Source organism: Bufo gargarizans, chromosome 3, assembly GCF_014858855.1.
Source record: "Bufo gargarizans isolate SCDJY-AF-19 chromosome 3, ASM1485885v1, whole genome shotgun sequence".
NCBI lineage: Eukaryota > Metazoa > Chordata > Amphibia > Anura > Bufonidae > Bufo > Bufo gargarizans.
In genome coordinates this window covers 569,998,176-570,017,036 of record NC_058082.1, presented here as the reverse complement: position 1 = coordinate 570,017,036, position 18,861 = coordinate 569,998,176, and the positions used below count along the sequence as shown (strand labels likewise).

Genomic DNA, 18,861 nt, shown 5'->3' with positions numbered 1-18,861 from the left:
TATGCCGGAAGACAATAACGCAGATGTGAAAGAGCCCTAATACTGATGACCTATCCTCAGGTCTGGCTGAGGATAGGTGTCTGGCTGTAAATGTGTCTGGCTGTAAATGGAATCTAACAGCTGGATTTCTGTAGAGTGCAGACTCATTGCTGGCCTTCCCAACCTTTTCACATTGTCTTCAATGGAAACAGGATGGATTGTAAGGTTTGCATAGAGATTTTGCAGGGCACAATTTGAAGCATAGAGTCTGTGCAAAGTAACAAATGCTTTGTAAAACCGATTCAAGAAAAAGAAATGTATGACTGTCATATGAAAATACAGCAGCTTCTACCTGCAATGTAAAGTACTCAATGTTAAAAGGGTTTTCCAAAATTTTAATACTGATGACCTTTCCTCTGGAGAGGTGATCAGCATCTGATCGGTGGTGGTCTGTCACCCAGGACCTCCGCCGATCAGCTGTTTGCGGCCTTCTTTCAGTTATTCCTAGTGAGTGAAGACACATTTATCTGTCCCATGGCCAAGCACACTTTAGAATGTACAGCGCTGCGCTTGGTGAGCGTGGAAAAAGCTGCTGCGCTCACAGGAGCATCAGTGCCATCTCAAACAGCTGATCATCGGTGTCCCGGGTGTCAAACCCCCATGGATGAGATACTGATGACCTATCATCAGTATTAAAATCTGGAAAAAAAACACATCTCATTGGTAATGTACCTGTATGCTGCTGACGCTGCCTCTCCGGCTGCTGTTTTGACTCTCTCCAGGTGTCTTGGCACTGTAACACAGAGCATCAAAACCCAGTATACCACCAACACAGTCTCCGATCAGACAGACCTGAAAGAAGCCAAACAAAAAAAAACACCTTTTATTGCCAGTAAAGACGGGAGAATGTGAGAGGTAAATATTAAGAAACAGATAGGCTTGATTACAATGCAAATTAAAGGGAACCTGTCACCTCTACTATGCTACCCTCACTGAGCGTTTCTAAATGTTCATTGTGTTACCCTAAACATATAAATTACACTTTTAATTTCATTTGCAGACGAATTCAATAAGTATTATGCATTTTTGTACTTCACGCCTGTTATGCAAATTAACATAAGAGTCATATCTTACTTGTGTGACCAGAGAAGAGTCATATTTTCAAGCTCTGACTCATCTCAGGTTAATTTGCATATGGATTAAATCGGGTTTTTTTACACAATAAAAGCACACAGAGCTATGGGGACTGGGTATTGCGGATGTGCTAGCGGCCATCTAGCAACCCATATTTTCAGCTCTATACCCAAAATCCAGGTGACAGATTCCCTTTAAGATTTTGGAAAGGTCTTACAAATACAGAATTCAAGACCTTCTCCTGATATTTAAAATTACCCCCCATCTACAGGATAGGGACTAAGAGTGTGATCAGTGGTGGTCCACTCCCCAATCACTAGAACAGGTGCCCTGTGTCCCCACGTACAAATGGAGCAGCAACTGAGCATGTTGAATGCCACTATATTTATCTCTATGGGACTGCCAGAAGTAGCTGACCTCTGTACTTGGCTATCTCCTTCAAACTCATAGAACTGACTCAAGTGGCAATATTGCATGCTTAAAGGGCTTATCCCATGACTAATGTAAAAAATGAACATCATACATTATACACTACGTGCAGAATTATTAGGCAAATGAGTATTTTGACCACATCATCCTCTTTATGCATGTTGTCTTACTCCAAGCTGTATAGGCTCGAAAGCCTACTACCAATTAAGCATATTAGGTGATGTGCATCTCTGTAATGAGAAGGGGTGTGGTCTAATGACATCAACACCCTATATCAGGTGTGCATAATTATTAGGCAACTTCCTTTCCTTTGGCAAAATGGGTCAAAAGAAGGACTTGACAGGCTCAGAAAAGTCAAAAATAGTGAGATATCTTGCAGAGGGATGCAGCACTCTTAAAATTGCAAAGCTTCTGAAGCGTGATCATCGAACAATCAAGCGTTTCATTCAAAATAGTCAACAGGGTCGCAAGAAGCGTGTGGAAAAACCAAGGCGCAAAATAACTGCCCATGAACTGAGAAAAGTCAAGCGTGCAGCTGCCAAGATGCCACTTGCCACCAGTTTGGCCATATTTCAGAGCTGCAACATCACTGGAGTGCCCAAAAGCACAAGGTGTGCAATACTCAGAGACATGGCCAAGGTAAGAAAGGCTGAAAGACGACCACCACTGAACAAGACACACAAGCTGAAACGTCAAGACTGGGCCAAGAAATATCTCAAGACTGATTTTTCTAAGGTTTTATGGACTGATGAAATGAGAGTGAGTCTTGATGGGCCAGATGGCTGGATTGGTAAAGGGCAGAGAGCTCCAGTCCGACTCAGACGCCAGCAAGGTGGAGGTGGAGTACTGGTTTGGGCTGGTATCATCAAAGATGAGCTTGTGGGGCCTTTTTGGGTTGAGGATGGAGTCAAGCTCAACTCCCAGTCCTACTGCCAGTTTCTGGAAGACACCTTCTTCAAGCAGTGGTACAGGAAGAAGTCTGCAAGGTAAGAAAAACATGATTTTCATGCAGGACAATGCTCCATCACACGCGTCCAAGTACTCCACAACGTGGCTGGCAAGAAAGGGTATAAAAGAAGAAAATCTAATGACATGGCCTCCTTGTTCACCTGATCTGAACCCCATTGAGAACCTGTGGTCCATCATCAAATGTGAGATTTACAAGGAGGGAAAACAGTACACCTCTCTGAACAGTGTCTGGGAGGCTGTGGTTGCTGCTGCACGCAATGTTGATGGTGAACAGATCAAAACACTGACAGAATCCATGGATGGCAGGCTTTTGAGTGTCCTTGCAAAGAAAGGTGGCTATATTGGTCACTGATTTGTTTTTGTTTTGTTTTTGAATGTCAGAAATGTATATTTGTGAATGTTGAGATGTTATATTGGTTTCACTGGTAAAAATAAATAATTGAAATGGGTATATATTTGTTTTTTGTTAAGTTGCCTAATAATTATGTACAGTAATAGTCACCTGCACACACAGATATCCCCCTAAAATAGCTAAAACTAAAAAACTAAAAACTACTTCCAAAAATATTCAGCTTTGATATTAATGAGTTTTTTGGGTTCATTGAGAACATGGTTGTTGTTCAATAATAAAATTAATCCTCAAAAATACAACTTGCCTAATAATTCTGCACTCCCTGTATAGTACATGACAACCTCTTTCTAACAAAGCTAGAACCAGCCCTGTACCTCACATGGATCCAGAGATCTCCCCATTCATTGCTCTGCTAGATTTATATCAAGCTGACAGCTCAAGGGGAGTGTCCTTTCTGCTGCAGCTCAGTTTGCGTGTCCATGCTCTCCCTATCACAAGTCAGGTGGCAGTTAAAGGATGAAACTGAGCATGTGCGGCCTTCTCAGCGAGCGGAACAAAGAAATACAAAAGAACACTAGGTGGCGCCATACAGATACATTTTATTGAATAACTCAGTGGCTATGCTAAATTTTTAATTACATGCAATTACAAAAGTATTCAGATCCAGATGCTGGTTTGAAAACCGTAGAATATTTTTCGTGGAACAACCCCTTTAACCCCTTAAGGACACAGCCCTATTTCACCTTAAGGACCAGGCCATTTTTTGCAAATCTGACCAGTGTCACTTTAAGTGCTGATAACTTTAAAACGCTTTGACTTATCCAGGCCAATCTGAGATTGTTTTTTCGTCACATATTGTACTTCATGACACTGGTAAAATGAAGTCCAAAAAAATATTTTTTTTGCACCAAAAAATACCTAATTTAACAAAAATTTTGAAAAATTTGTAAATTTCAAAGTTCCAGTTTCTCTACTTTTGTAATACATAGTAATACCCCCCAAAATTGTGATGACTTTACATTCCCCATATGTCTACTTCATGTTTGAATTATTTTGGGAATGATATTTTATTTTTTGGGGATGTTATAAGGCTTAGAAGTTTAGAAGCAAATCTTGAAATTTTTCTGAAATTTACAAAAACTCAATTTTTAGGGACCAGCTCAGGTCTCAAGTCACTTTGCGAGGCTTACATAATAGAAACCACCCAAAAATGACCCCATCTAAGAAACTACACCTCTCAAGGTATTCAAAACTGATTTTGAATACGTTGTTAACCCTTTAGGTGTTGCACAAGAGTTATTGGCAAATGGGGAGGAAATTTAAGAATTTTATTTTTTTGTCTAATTTTTCATTTTAACCCATTTTTTCCACTAACAAAGCAAGGGTTAACAGCCAAACAAGACTGTATCTTTATTGCCCTGACTCTGCCGTTTACAGAAATACCCAATATGTGGCCGTAAACTACTGTACGGCCACACAGCGGGGCGTAGAGTGAAAGGTGCGCCGTTTGGTTTTTGGCAGGCTGATTTTTATGGACTGGTTTATTTACACCATGTCCCATTTGAAGCCCCCTGATGCACCCCTAGAGGAGAAACTCCCTAAAAGTGACCCCATCTAAGAAACTACACCCCTCAAGGTATTCAAAACTGATTTTACATGCGTCGTTAACCCTTTAGGTGTTGCACAAGAGTTATTGGAAAATGGCGATGAAATTTGAGAATTTCATTTTTTTGCCTAAGTTTCCATTTTAACCCATTTTTTCCACTAACAAAGCAAGGGTTAACAGCCAAACAAGACTGTATCTTTATTGCCCTGACTCTGCTGTTTACAGAAACACCCCATATGTGGTCGTAAACTACTGTACGGCCACACAGCGGGGCGTAGAGGGAAAGGTGCGCCGTTTGTTTTTTGGAGGGCTGATTTTTATGGACCGGTTTTTTGACACTAAGTCCTATTTGAAGCCCCCCTGATGCACCCCCAGATTATAAACTCTATAAAAGTGACCCCATCTAAGAAACTACACCCCTCAAGGTATTCAAAACTGATTTTACAAACTTTGTTAACCCTTTAGGTGTTGCACAAGATTTAATGGAAAATAGAGATACAATTTCAAAATTTCACATTTTTGGCAGATTTTCCATTTTAATTTTTTTTTTCCAGTTACAAAGCAAGGGTTAACAGCCAAACAAAACTCATTATTTATGTCCCTGATTCTGTAGTTTACAGAAACACCCCATATGTGGTCGTAAACCGCTGTACGGGCACACGGCAGGGCGCAGAAGGAAAGGAATGCCATACGGTTTTTGGAAGGCAGATTTTGCTGGACTGGTTTTTTGACACCATGTCCCATTTGAAGCCCCCCGATGCACCCCTAGAGTAGAAACTCCAAAAAAGTGACCCCATTTTAGAAACTACGGGATAGGGTGGCAGTTTTGTTGGTACTAGTTTAGGGTACATATGATTTTTGGTTGCTCTATATTACACTTTTTGTGCGGCAAGGTAACAAGAAATAGCTTTTTTGGCAGCGTTTTTTTTTTTGTTATTTACAACATTCATCTGACAGGTTAGATCATGTGGTAATTTTATAGAGCAGGTTGTCACGGACGCGGCGATACCTAATATGTATTCAATTTTTTTTTATTTATGTACGTTTTACACAATGATTTCATTTTTAAAACAAAAAAAATGTTTTAGTGTCTCCATAGTCTAAGAGCCATTGTTTTTTCAATTTTTGGGCGATTATCTTAAGTAGGGTCTCATTTTTTGCGGGATGAGATGACGGTTTGATTTGCACTATTTTGGGGTGCATATGACTTTTTGATCGCTTGCTATTACACTTTTTGTGACGTTAGATGACAAAAAATGGCTTTTTTTACACCGTTTTTATTTTTATTTTTTTACGGTGGTCACCTGAGGGGTTAGGTCATGTGATATTTTTATAGAGCCGGTCGATACGGACGCGGCGATACCTAATATGTATACTTTTTTTTTATTTATGTAAGTTTTACACAATGATTTCATTTTTGAAACCAAAAAAATGATGTTTTAGTGTTTCCATAGTCTAAGAGCCATAGTTTTTTCAGTTTTTGGGCGATTATCTTAAGTAGGGTCTAATTTTTTGCGGGATGAGATGACGGTTTGATTGTTACAATTTTGGCGTACATGCGACTTTTTTGATCACTTTTATTACCTTTTTTTGGGAAGTAAGGTGGACAAAATTTCAATTTCATCATAGTTTTTTATTTTTTATTTTTATGGCGTTCACCGTTCGGGTAAAGTAACATGACCGTTTTATAGATCAGGTCGTTACGGACGCGGCGATACCAAACATGTGTAGGGAATTTTATTTTTTTAATTTTTAATCAGTGATAAATGTGTTTTTTGATTTTTACCTTTTTTTCACTTTTTTTTTGACCCAGACCCACTTGGTTCTTGAAGATCCAGTGGGTCTGATGTCTGTATAATACAGTACTGTACTCTATATAGGGCTCTGTACTGTATTTTACTTACACTAAACAGATCTATGCTTTCAGCACAGATCTGTTCAGCACCATGGACAGCAGGACGCCTGATCAGGCGTCCTGTTGCCATGGGAACCTTCCCCGTCTGCTCAGTAGTGGTCAGAACTGCGCAGACGGGGAAGGGTAAGGACGGGGCTGCGGGGGGCTGTCTGGGGGCTCTCTCCCTCTCAATCGGAGGGCTGCAAAGGCACTGCAGCCCCCCGATCGGAGAGGGAGGGAGCTCCCTCTTACTGTTAACTTTTTCCATACAGCGGTCCGTACGGACCGCTGTATGGAAAGGGTTAAACGGCTGACATCGCATCACCTATGTCAGCCGTTTATACCAGGGTGCCAGCAATGTGCTGGCACCCTGGTATACCCACTCTACACCAACGATTATTCAATGGGAGGCGGGCGGGGGATCGCGATCCCGCCTGCCGCACCGCCCGCCTCCCGCACCGCCCCCACCGCCCGCACCTCCCCAACACCCCCCCCTGCACCTCCCACCGGGCTAAAATCATTCAGAGGTGCAGGGGGGGGGTGATAAATATATATTTTCGCCACACTAAAGTTTCTGATCGCCGCGGTCAGGGACCGCAGCGATCAGAAACTGCAGAAAGCGCAACAAACCGCAGGTCTGAATTGACCTGCGGTTTGTTGCGATCGCGGACATGGGGGGGTCACAGGACCCCCCCCGCGCATTTAGCCGAGGTGCCTGCTCAATGATTTGAGCAGGCACCTTGTTCCGATCACAGCCGGCCGCACGGCAGTGATCGGAACAACACATGACGTACCGGTACATCACGTGTCCTTAAGGACTCGGGAAACATGCCGTACCGATACGTCATGTGTCCTTAAGGGGTTAAAAATCACTCCATTTATAGGTGAGGGACACAACACCCTTGTGCTTGTGATTAGTGCGTGTCCCAGTGGTCCAGTCCCTACTTATTAGAACATATCCCGTATCCTATGGTTAGAGGATATGTGTCACCGCCAGTTCTGTGAGAAGATCTGGCAGACGTTCTTCTCTATCTCTTGCATGACGTTCTTTGCTTTGGTTTCACTTTGTCATCTCCTTTCCTTCTCCCAGGTGTCACCTATTTAGACTAATTGTCTCCCTTTATATTCCCTCCCATACTGCCTCACTTTGCAGTTTATACTACTTCCTGGATGAGGTGTTCACTGCTGGAGGCTGCTGCTGTTTCCTCAGATAAGTCTTTTCCCTGTATTTGTGTTTCCTTGCTGGCTTGATTCTAGGTGACCCTGACTCCGTCCGTATTAAGTGCAGGGAGCCGGTGGTCGTGTCCCCTCACTATTATAGGGTTTTCAGGTGTCACACAGTATTAGGTATGTGGGCATGCAATCGTCTACCATAGAGACCCTTGCATGGGCATAGCAGTCAGGGAGATCTCTAGGGGTTTTATAGGGCTCACCCATATGCTCCTTAGTTTGGGATCAAGCCAGTCGGATGTTTATTTATAAGTTCCAGCTTTCTGCAACATCATCCGTGACATTATGTTTAAATCTTAGAGTAACCTATAGTGTACATTTGGTGTTTGTAACCCTAAGTGTATTTATAGGCTGTTATCTAGAAAATGTAGACCCTGATTTATCAAAACTGGTGTAAAGAAAAACTTTTTTCCCTAGCAACCAATCAGATTGTTTCATTCTTCAGAGCTCTTTTGGAAAATGAAAGTGTTATGGGCAACTAAGCTAGTTTTGATAAATCAGGGTCTATGTTTTCTGTATAACAGCCTTTAATACACTAAGGGTTACAAACACCTAATGGATACTATAGATGGATAGTTAAAAAGGTTGTTTTAAGACTTAAACACAAGATTTAAACATAGTGACTATTGATTGAAGAGTCCAAAAGGCACAGAAGATCCTAATGAAGTGTAGTTTTCCACCATTGAGACCATTATACAAATAGTCTGTTAAGGTGGAAGGCAAAGATTTTACCTTGAATAATGTCGTATTACCAGTGATTTCTACACTGTGACTCTACAGTGGTTGCAGAAACAAAGGTTCCCTTCCTTGGATACCACTTATACAAGGAAATGTAGCATATAGGCAGTTTTATCTACCAAGCGTAATAATTCAGCAGAAATTTGCAACTTACTGAAACTACAGAGGCACACAGAGGTTTTTTTTCTGTTGGATCTCTGGCATGCGCCATCAGATGCTGAATGTGCAGTGGCATTCATATGGCAGAACATGGTATGGAGACACATAGGCTATGTACTGTGCATGGTGTCTTATTTCATATAATTTTTAATACTCCATCTAATTTGCGCAGAGCTGTTCCAAAAATTTGAATATCCCCTAAAATAAATGATTACTGTTATCAAAGATTTAGAAGACTGCAATACATTGAGGAATAATGCTTTACTGTCCCTTCAAGCATTGGAAGGTTTAAGAAAAGTATGATCAATTTTGCAAGAAGAGAATGCTATTTTCCCATGTGTGTTTAATACCCTCCTGTAATTGGTGTAATATTTCTTTTCCTAATCTTGCTATTCAGCACTCTCAGCAGGCGTAGTATGCTAGTGCTTATTAACGTGGCTTTACGCCAGAGCCGTTTGCAGAATTTCGGATAGCCTCCAAAAAAAAATCATTATAGTTATGAAACAAACAGATTATATTGTAGACGAAGTGGGTGTTCTTTGTTTTAATGGCACTATTATTGAGGGACTGCTACTTCTTCATTTGAAGTGAAATTTTCCATTGCTTCTCATTGTATCCCTTTATGCTCCATATTTCCCTGTCAGATGCACATATCAAATGGTATAAAGACAAAGTTGATGTTCTTCAAATAAATTTTCATGAACGCCGGGGCCACGCTGCACTCTTGGCATAAAGTATAACTTCCCTATAAGAATCAGAGCCATTGTAAAACTAATAAGTAAGAGCTCCAATGTGGAGGGGGAATAGAATTTATTGCCAGACCAGCTTCCCTAATTCCAAAGAGCAGCAAAGTGATGCATATTTTCATTTATTCATCCGCCTCAGTCGGCGGTGTGTGAAAATCTTCATGTACAATGTATTAAATAACTGGTATATGAAAGCAATACAATGCGTTCAATAACTAGTATATTGACTCAATGCAATGCATTAAATCACTGGAATATTGATGTACTGAAATGTGCAGTTACAAACTGTAGCTAAATGGAAATAGGCTTCGGCAATTAAAAGAAGCACAATTAAATGTGCCCTGCTATGAACACTTTAGTAAAATGAGCTGAAATGCGCAATTATAAATGGAAGCAAAATTGCAACTGGTTTGTAGAAAGAAAAAGGAACAATTGAGCAGTGCTTATGGCATAAAGGTGCTGGGAATAAACCTATAAAACATTTATGAACTGTAGAAACCTAGAGGTTTAAAAAGAGACAGAAATTAAGTTGGTGCAGGATTTTGCTGACTGCTGTAAATGACATGAAGATTTCCACCTACAGCAGGTACCCTCAGTATAAAACACACAGAACTCTGACCCTATGCTTTCCCTCTCTGATAAAACTTTGACTTTTCTACCTACTGATTTAATCTACCTACCTAACTGTCCCTAAAGTAGCCCTACAACACCCTAAGCTTCCTGGCTTGTGTCTCTAATTGCTGTTTGCTAGACCCATCCAACACATGTCCTCTCACATAAACCACTAGGCTCAGAATGTTGTCTATGCTTCTGAGCAAGCCTAGAGCCCAAAGGACCTGCCAAAATATTGCCCCTGATTGGCTCACAGACTGCCTTTTAGCTCCTGAGCCAATCAGGGTAAGCCCAGGGTCATGTGATCGTCCATCTTCATGCTTCCTGCCCTGTTTCCCGCTAATTTTCAAGGGTCATGTGATCCTCCATCGTCATCCTCACTGCCCTGATTCTCGCCAATTTTCACAGTAAGATGACACAGGCGCCAGTCATCTGGATTCAATTAGCAGCAGAATTTATGTGAAATTCGTAATGAATCAGATTCCGGCTGATCTCTAATTGGTTTGTCTTCCCTGTTTGGTTAGGTGAGAAAATAATCAATCTTCTTTACAACATTTTACAGTTTTCACACATATTGATGATCTTTATAGAATGTTTTTTTCTTTTAACAATAAATTACGTTTTGTAGCCACAGCATCCATTCTGAAAAAGGCTGCGTATCGTAGCTTGTCTCAGTGCATGTTGGTGATTTGTCCAAAGTTAGCAATAATGATGTGTTACCAGTGTCTGGCTGTAAATGGAATCTAACAGCTGGATTTCTGTAGAGTGCAGACTCACTGCTGGCCTTCCCAACCTTTTTCAGATTGTCTTCAAAGGAAACAGGGTGGATTGTAAGGTTTATATAGAGATTTTGCAGGAAAAAATTTGAATCATAGAGTCTGTGCAAAGTAACAAATGCTTTGTAAAAGCGATTCAAGAAAAATAAATGTAGGACTGTCATATAATATAGCAGCTTCTACCTGCAATGTAAAGTACTTAATGTTAAAAGGGTTTTCTAAAATTTGAATACTAATGACTAGTATTGGGCGAGCATGCTCGGCCGAACACCATTTTTACTCGAGCATCGCGATGCTCGGCACATCGCGGTGTTCGGGTGCTCGAGTCTTCTCCCCGCACGTTTGTTGGCTGCTACGCAGCCAATAAACGTGTGAGTAAGTACTGGCACTCAATGTAATGCCGTAACCATATTGGTTACTGGCATTACACTGATTGGCTGGCCCCAACGCGTCATAGCACCCAATGACACATGGTTCGGTTCAGTCTTAGTCAGGGAGAGCTGCAGCAGAAGGGACAGATAGTGTAGGGACAGGAATTATATTTTTTTTAGGCAGCGTTTAGTCTTGAAAGGTGTTAGAGACCCAAAAGTCTGTTTTATCTGGCTGCAATTTATATTATTAGTGCAACTTTCGCTAAATTGCATGCAATTGTTGCCACTGCAGACAGTGACACAACCTCTGCTACATCTGTTTTGTTACATTTGCGCATCCTAAATATCTGTGACATTCAGTAAAAAAAATTGGCCGCTGTTGACAGAGACATTACATGCGCTACATCTCCTGTATAATGTAACTTGATGGCGGCTTTGGACCTGACACACATCCCATGCCTAGCCTACGTCTTAAACTTAGTGGTTTAGCGGTTTAATTTGCCTGAGCTACTGGTAAAGGTGCGCCTTTTTTCCCCCCTTTCCTGAAAGTCATCTACAGCTGCCGGTCTGGCAACGCTCCAGCAACACTTGCAATTGCCAGCTTTCCGACTGTTGTGCGACGTGAGCACACGCTAGAACTCCACATTCCACATGTTGGCCAGGTTTTGAGAGCAGCAGAGGGCAGTAGTGGAATACCAGCTGCAACATGGTCATCGCCTTTCCAGTCAGCTTCCACTCTTCACAAGCGACGAGTGGGCATGGATGTTTAACCTCTGTGAGGTTTTACGCAACTTTGAGGAATCAACACATATGGTGAGCTGCGATAATGCTATTATCAGCGTAGCCATTCTACTTCTGTGTCTACTGAAACACTTGCTGCTCACAATGAAGGCAAACGCTTTGCATGTGGAAGAGTTGGAAATGGGGGAAGACAGTATACAGGGTGATAGCCAGACCACCCTCAGTTCGTCTTCTCAGCATGAATTGGATGATGAGGAGGAGGAGCAGGAGAGGGTAGTACCCATAGCAGGTTTATTTCCTCTGTTCAGCATGGATGGGCAGAAGAGGAGGAAGAGGATGAGGAGATTGAGATCCATCCTCCTGATGAGGACAGCAAAGTCTTGCCTGTTGGTACTCTGGCACACATGGCTGAGTTCATGTTAGGTGCCTTTCCCGTGACCCTCGGTTATACGCATTTTAGACGGATTACTGGGTGTTCACCCTCCTCGACCCCTGCTACAAAGAGAACTTGTCATCTCTCATTCCTCTGGTGGAGAGGATGAGCAAAACTGTGCAATACCAGAAGGTCCTTGTTGAAAAATTGCTCCCAAAATTTCCATCTGACAACGCTGGCGGCAGACTTCGTACTTCCTTGGGCAACCGAGGAGACGAGACGAGGGGAACACACAGCAGTTCCAACAGAGGCAGGGCAACACTCTCCAAGGCCTGGGACAGTTTCATGACACCCCGCCAGCACCCTCACCCTGATGCGCGGCCTAGTGTCACAAGGAGGGAGAAGGTTTTGGAAGATGGTGACGGAGTACGTAGCAGACCGTGTCAGCATCCTCAGTAATCCCTCAGTGCCTTACAACTACTGGGTGTCCAAGCTGTAGATGTGGCATGAACTTGCGCTCTACGCCTTGGAGGTGCTGGCTTGCCCTGCCGCCAGCGTTTTGTCTGAGCTGGTGGCATTATAACAGACAAGCGTATCCGCCTGTCAACTGAAAATGCTGACAGGTCGATTATCCCTGACTTCTCAACTCCACCAGAGAAAAGCGGATGAACAAAGGCACTCTAAATGTGTTGTTTAATGTACTAAATACACTGTGTTCCCACGCACCCCTTCCACCACAAAAAAGGGTATATGGTTAAATCTTCCTTTTCTTATCCTTCTCCTCCTCTTCCATCATATCAAAATGCTTATTTGTTGCATATAATGTCATTGCATATATGCCCTCGCATATAATGTTTTACAGGGTCAGCTCACCTGCAGGCCCTCGCATATAATTTTTTAGAGGGTCAGCTCATCTGCAGGCCCTCGCATATAATGTTTCACAGGGTCAGCTCAACTGCAGGCCCTCGCATATGATGTTTTACAGGGTCAGCTCACCTGCAGGCCCTCGCATATAATGTTTTACAGGGTCCGCTCACCTGCAAAACGTTGCATATAATGCTTTACAGGGTCAGCTCAACGGCAGGCCCTCGCATATAATGTTTTACAGGGTCAGCTCACCTGCAGGCCCTCGTATATGTTCTGCCAGATTCCTATACCTGGCAGAATGCTATACCCAGAAGTGACGCGGTCGCACCGGAATCAGCTGGAGGAGGGTGTGTGTGGATCTGTGCAAGAGCAGATCCACTGCATTCGTAAAAATAATTGCACCGCTGTGGGAGAAGCACCTACTTAATTTTCATGTGCGAAACCGTACATCGCGCGTGCGCACTCAGGGGCGGGAAGATTTTTCAGTGCAAAATCCCTACCCCTGAGTGTGCACGCGAGGACACATCATCTTGAGCAATTCAGCCTCACCACATAGCAGAGCTGAGTGCAAGATATTGGGGACACCACATAGCAGAGGTGATTGCAGGATATTGGGGTGGTGGTGTCACCACATAGCAGAGCTGAATGTGGTTCCTGAGTGCGCACGCACGGTGTACTGTTTCACGCATGCAAATGAAGTAGGTGCTTCTCCCGCGGCGGTGCAATTATTTTTACGAATCCAGTGGATCTGCGCTTGCGGATCTGCTTGCGCATGCGCAGATTCACACACACCCTCCTCCAGCTGATTCCAGTGCGGCTGCGTCACTTCCGGGTATAGCATTCTGCCAAGGTAAAGGAATCTGGCAGAACAGCATATAATGTTTTACAGTGTCAGCTCACCTACAGGCCCTCGCATATAATGTTTTACAGGGTCAGCTCAACTGCAGGCCCTCGCATATAATGTTTTACAGGGTCAGCTCACCTGCAGGCTCTCGCATATACTGTTTTACAGGGTCAGCTCACCTGCAGGCCCTCACCTAAAATCTTTTACAGGGTCAGCTCACCTTCTGATGACAACAGCGAAGTATTGCCTGTTGGTACTCTGGAACATATGGCTGACTTCATGTTAGGCTGCCTTTCCCACGACCCGCGCATTATACGCATTTTAGACAACACGGATTACTGGTTCTTCACCTTTCACGACAGTTGTCTATACAGAAATCACTCCAGTTACTAATCTGTCTTGCTTGCCAATCTATGGTAGGCTTATGTCTGGTTAACCATGGTAAACCTAGCACTAGAGGGGCAGGCAAACCCTGCAGTACAAAATAAGAAATGGTCATGGACTCAACATGGGAATCACCCACCTTCAAATGAATATCATGCACCATATGAGTCAGACACTTTTGCGAGAGAGGGGGGAAATCAATAGCAAACACAGATATCCACTTGTTTAATGCGCTTGTTTTAAAACTATGACTCTAAACGAACTGATAGTCCACAAGGTTAACCCCTGCCACACTGTCAACAAATACTTCCAATTCAATATTTTCTGAGTCTAGCGCCACCATGGCAGGCAGGAGAAATCAGGTACTACCGGTAAAAGACTAAAATACCTTCTCCGACTCTCCACTCACACTGCCAAGAGTAAGAGAACTAGACCCATTAGTTACAACCTTTTTTTTTTTTTCTTTTTCACCTTGAGGTTAAATATATGGACATACGTTAATAAAATGTCCTTCTTTACCACAGAAAAAAACTAAGTCTTCTCTGAACCCTGAAGTTCCTATTACCAGGGCATGAAGAGACCTGTACCAATTGCATAGGCACATCACCAGACACGAGATCGAGTGTCTCTGTACCCCGCGTGACATAAGAAGCTGTTTCCCCATATGGTAGTACATCCCAAGTGAGGGGGACCTTGCACCTCTCTCTCAGGTGTCTATCAATCTGTACGGCCGGGGAAATAGCCGCCTCCAAAGAATCAGGGTTTTCGTGGAATGCCAGGGCATCTTTTAGTCTCTCAGACAGCCCTTGACAGAATTGATTACGGAGTACTGGGTCATTTCACTCCGAATCAGTCACCCATCTCCTAAATTCAGAGCGATATGACTCTGTAGAACTTTCTCGCTGACTCAAACTACGCAGCTTAGATTTGGCCAGAGAAACCCGGTCTGGGTCATCATATATAAGGCCCAGGGCTCTGAAAAATTAATTAACTGATCGGAGGGATTGGGAAACGATCGGTAGAGGAAAGGCCCAGGACTGAGCATCACCTTTCAGCAGAGAAATAATAATCCCCACTCTTTGATTTTCGTCCCCAGAGGAGAGCAGACGCAGACGAAAATACAGTTTACAAGATTCTCTGAACCGAACTAAATTATCACTCCCCCCAGAAAACCTATCTGGAAGGGGCCACTTTAGGTTCAAGGCTGCCCTGATTCCCACTGACCAATGCGATCCACCAGTGCATTAACAGTATCCATATCTGCACAAAGCAAAGAAAATATTGATGGTAGGCACGGTTGATAAAGTCATGGTAGATGGGGATAAGAGGAACACCAAGTAAACAAACAGCAACAGGAAAACAGGCTAGGCCCGAAAGCTAGGGAGAAGGGAATGGTAACCTCCTAACAATCCCTGAGCCTCTCCCTGACTGCTGACAGTATGAGCAAGTCTTGATGGTGAACAAACTCATACGCTAGAACCTAAGCCTTGCGGACACTGTTACAAACCCTAACTTACGGAGCGGGGAATGAGACAGCTGGTATCTTCCACCGTAAAGGGACCAGTGTCTCCCTGAGACCTAGAAGCAATGCACGCACAAAGGAGAAAACAGGAGGACTTAGCTTGAGACGAACGGGAAGTAGAGGATACACAAACAACCAGTATAGAACTCCAGAAGGAAACTATCACCCGCAAAGTCAGCAGTAAGAGGCGGACTTAAATAGAGCCTCTTAAACAGCTAACGAGCAGAACCTGTGGAGAGGTGGAATCCTGCCCACAACAACAACAGAAAGGCAACAAAGAAAGACCTGTCAGATAGACTCATGTGCTGCAAGTCTATCCGATCTTATTAGATCCCTCACAGGGCAGGCAGTGACACCACCATCCTCCTCTGACTCCTCTTCAGTAGCCCCCCCTGGGAATTCATTCAGCATTGCGACTTCCTCATCGTACAGCTCCTGCTCCTCGACGGCTTGATCAATAGCACGACGCAATGCATGCTTCAGAAAGAAGGCGTAAGGTACGATGTCACTGATGGTGCCCTGGCTGTGACTGACCAGTTTGGTGATCTCATCAAATGGCTGCAGAAGTCTGCATGTGTGAGCAGCCACTGGCACGGTGAAAAGAAACAAAGCTCCACAGAACCTGTCCTGCTGCAGAGTTCGCACAGGTAGTTGTTAATGGCACGTTGCTGCTGGAGCAGCCTATCGAAGCATATACAAGGTGGAGTTCCAGCGCGTCCGGCTGTCACAAATCAGACATCTGATGGGCTTGTAAAAGCCATGGCCTTGTAAAATTTTCTAAAATGGCCAGAGATTTTCCTGGCCTGGCGCAAGATGTCCTGTAACCCGTGGTATTTGGCAACAAATCGCTGCATGACTAAGTTCAGGACGTGTGCCATGCATGGCACGTGTGTCATTTTGGCCTGTTTCAGCGCTCTCAGCAGATTGGCACCATTGTCGCACACCACTTTACCAACTGTCAAATTGAGTGGGGTTAGCCACTGATCGGCCTGTGACCACAGAGCTGAAAGCAGTGCAGGACTGGTGTGGCTCTTGGCTTCCAGGCACAACTGCCGCAGCACAGCATGGAAACGTCTCACCTGGCACGTCGAATAGGTTCTGAGGAGCTTGGGTGGTGCAGCAGAAGAGGAGATAGTAGTGGAAACGGCGGAGTTAGCTGAGGAGGAGACGGAGGATAGAGTAGGAGGAGGAGAAGAAGAGGCAGGCCTGCATGCAATCCGTGGCAGTAACACCAAATCCACACGAGTGCCACAGGTTACATGCTTGACAGCCGTCAGAAGTTTCCCCCAGTGGGCAGAAAAAGTTATGTACCTTCCCTGCCCGTGTTTGCTAGACCAGGTGTCTGTGGTCAGATGTATCTTGGCACCAACACTGTGTGCCAGAGATATATTAACTTGCAGCTGAACGTGACCATATAGCTCTGGGATGCCCTTCTTGGAGAAATATTTCCTTCCGGGGACCTTCCATTGCAGTGTGCCTAAGGCCACAAATTTTCTAAAGGCCTCCAAGTCCACCAGTTTATATGCCAGTAGTTGCGACAAGCCAGTGGTCAGCTATTGGGCAAGAAGGTTATCCGACATCATCAACTTTTTACGCTCTAACATTTGGGCCACAGTAGCCTGCCTTCTGCCAGATGAATGCAACAACGGCACGGTGGAAGATGGAGTGGAGGACAAATGGGAGGAGAGAGGAGAAGAAGAAGATGCAGGACGTGGAGCGCCGGAAGTGTGGATTTGTGGGTTCTGACGGCGTTGCTCCCACTGGGCTCGATGATGGGAGGCCAGGTGCCTTCTTAAGGCGGTCATCGCTAGGTGAGTGATGGGCTTACCGCGACTTATGCGTTGACAGCACAGGCTGCAGATGGCAACACTATTGTCAGCAGCTGACACGTTAAAAAAAAAAACCCACACTGCGGAGCCATGTGCCAATGTCCTGGGAGCGTAAGCTGTGACCATGCATGGTGGATGGCTCGCTCCAGATACATTTACAGTCTGCTTTTTGCCTCCTGTGCACTGCGAGTTCTGCCTGCTTCTCCTCCCTATCTGCTGCTCCGTCTCTCCCTCTCAACTCCCCTCCTCTTACTCTCTTGTGGGCACCCACTTGACGTCCATCGAAACGTCATCATCGTCTCCTTCACCACCACTGACATTAGAGATCTCGGAGTAGGCAGCAACAGCGGGGACCACCCTCCTTGGGCTGATTGGGGTACTGTCGTCAGACTGCTGGGTGGCAGCTGTTGCTACCTACTCTTCCTCATCCAATGCCAAGAATGGCTGCGGATTGGTAAGGTCTGGGAATGGATGGGAAAATAATTCCTCTGACTTGAGTGGAGGGGCTATGGTGGTGGGGCACTCACACAGCAGAGAGTGAGGAGGGTGCAGATACAGAGGATGAGGAGGGTGCAGAAGTGGAAGGCTGAGTGAGCCACTCAACCAACTCTGGTGCGTCCTTTGACGTAATCACACGCACCTTCTCCAACTTTCCACTTAGGCTCCGGCCTTGTGCACCTGCCCGACCCCTACCACCCCTGCGGAACGGCCTGCCTCTTCCTCTGCCTGTCATTTTATAAATGACCCTTTGCCAAAGTCCCTAGAGAAGAGCAGTATTTGTGGAACCAGGTATATCGCAGGCCTCAATCAGTATTTTGTGGAAGCAGGTATATCGCACCCCTCAATTACTTTTTTGTAGAAGCAGGTATATGGAACCCCTGAATCAATATTTGGTGGAAGCAGATATATTGCACTCCTTAATTAGTATGTTGTGGAAGCCGGTGTATCGCAGGCCTCAATCAATATTTAGTGGAATCAGGTATATCGCACCCCTCAATCAGTATTTTGTGGAAGCAGGTATATAGAACCCCTTGAACATTAATTTATAGAAGCAGGTATATTGCACCCCTCATTCAGTATACTGTGTAAACAGGTATATAGAACCCCTGAATCAATATTTTGTGGAAGCAGGTATATCGCACCCCTCAATCAGTTTTTTTGGGGGCAACAGGTATATCACACCAATTGCAATTAGTTATTCCAATAGCGTTTGTCCCTCTATATAGCTGAGGTATCGCAGCAGAACCACACACAACTGCTGCACAATACAAATGCACTATAATATACTTTCTATGTTAGAAAGTAT

The 18,861-nt window shown here is 44.1% G+C and overlaps 1 protein-coding gene across 1 annotated transcript in view; it reads right to left on the bottom strand.

Annotated features, from left to right (window-relative positions):
* The window catches only part of LOC122932882 (membrane-associated phosphatidylinositol transfer protein 3-like), a 787,926-nt gene that overhangs the window by 228,127 nt on the left and 540,938 nt on the right, over positions 1-18,861 (bottom strand). Inside the window, exon 7 of the mRNA XM_044287536.1 lies at positions 712-831. Coding sequence (XP_044143471.1) covers positions 712-831 — 120 coding nt within the window. The remainder of the gene's footprint in view (positions 1-711; positions 832-18,861) is intronic.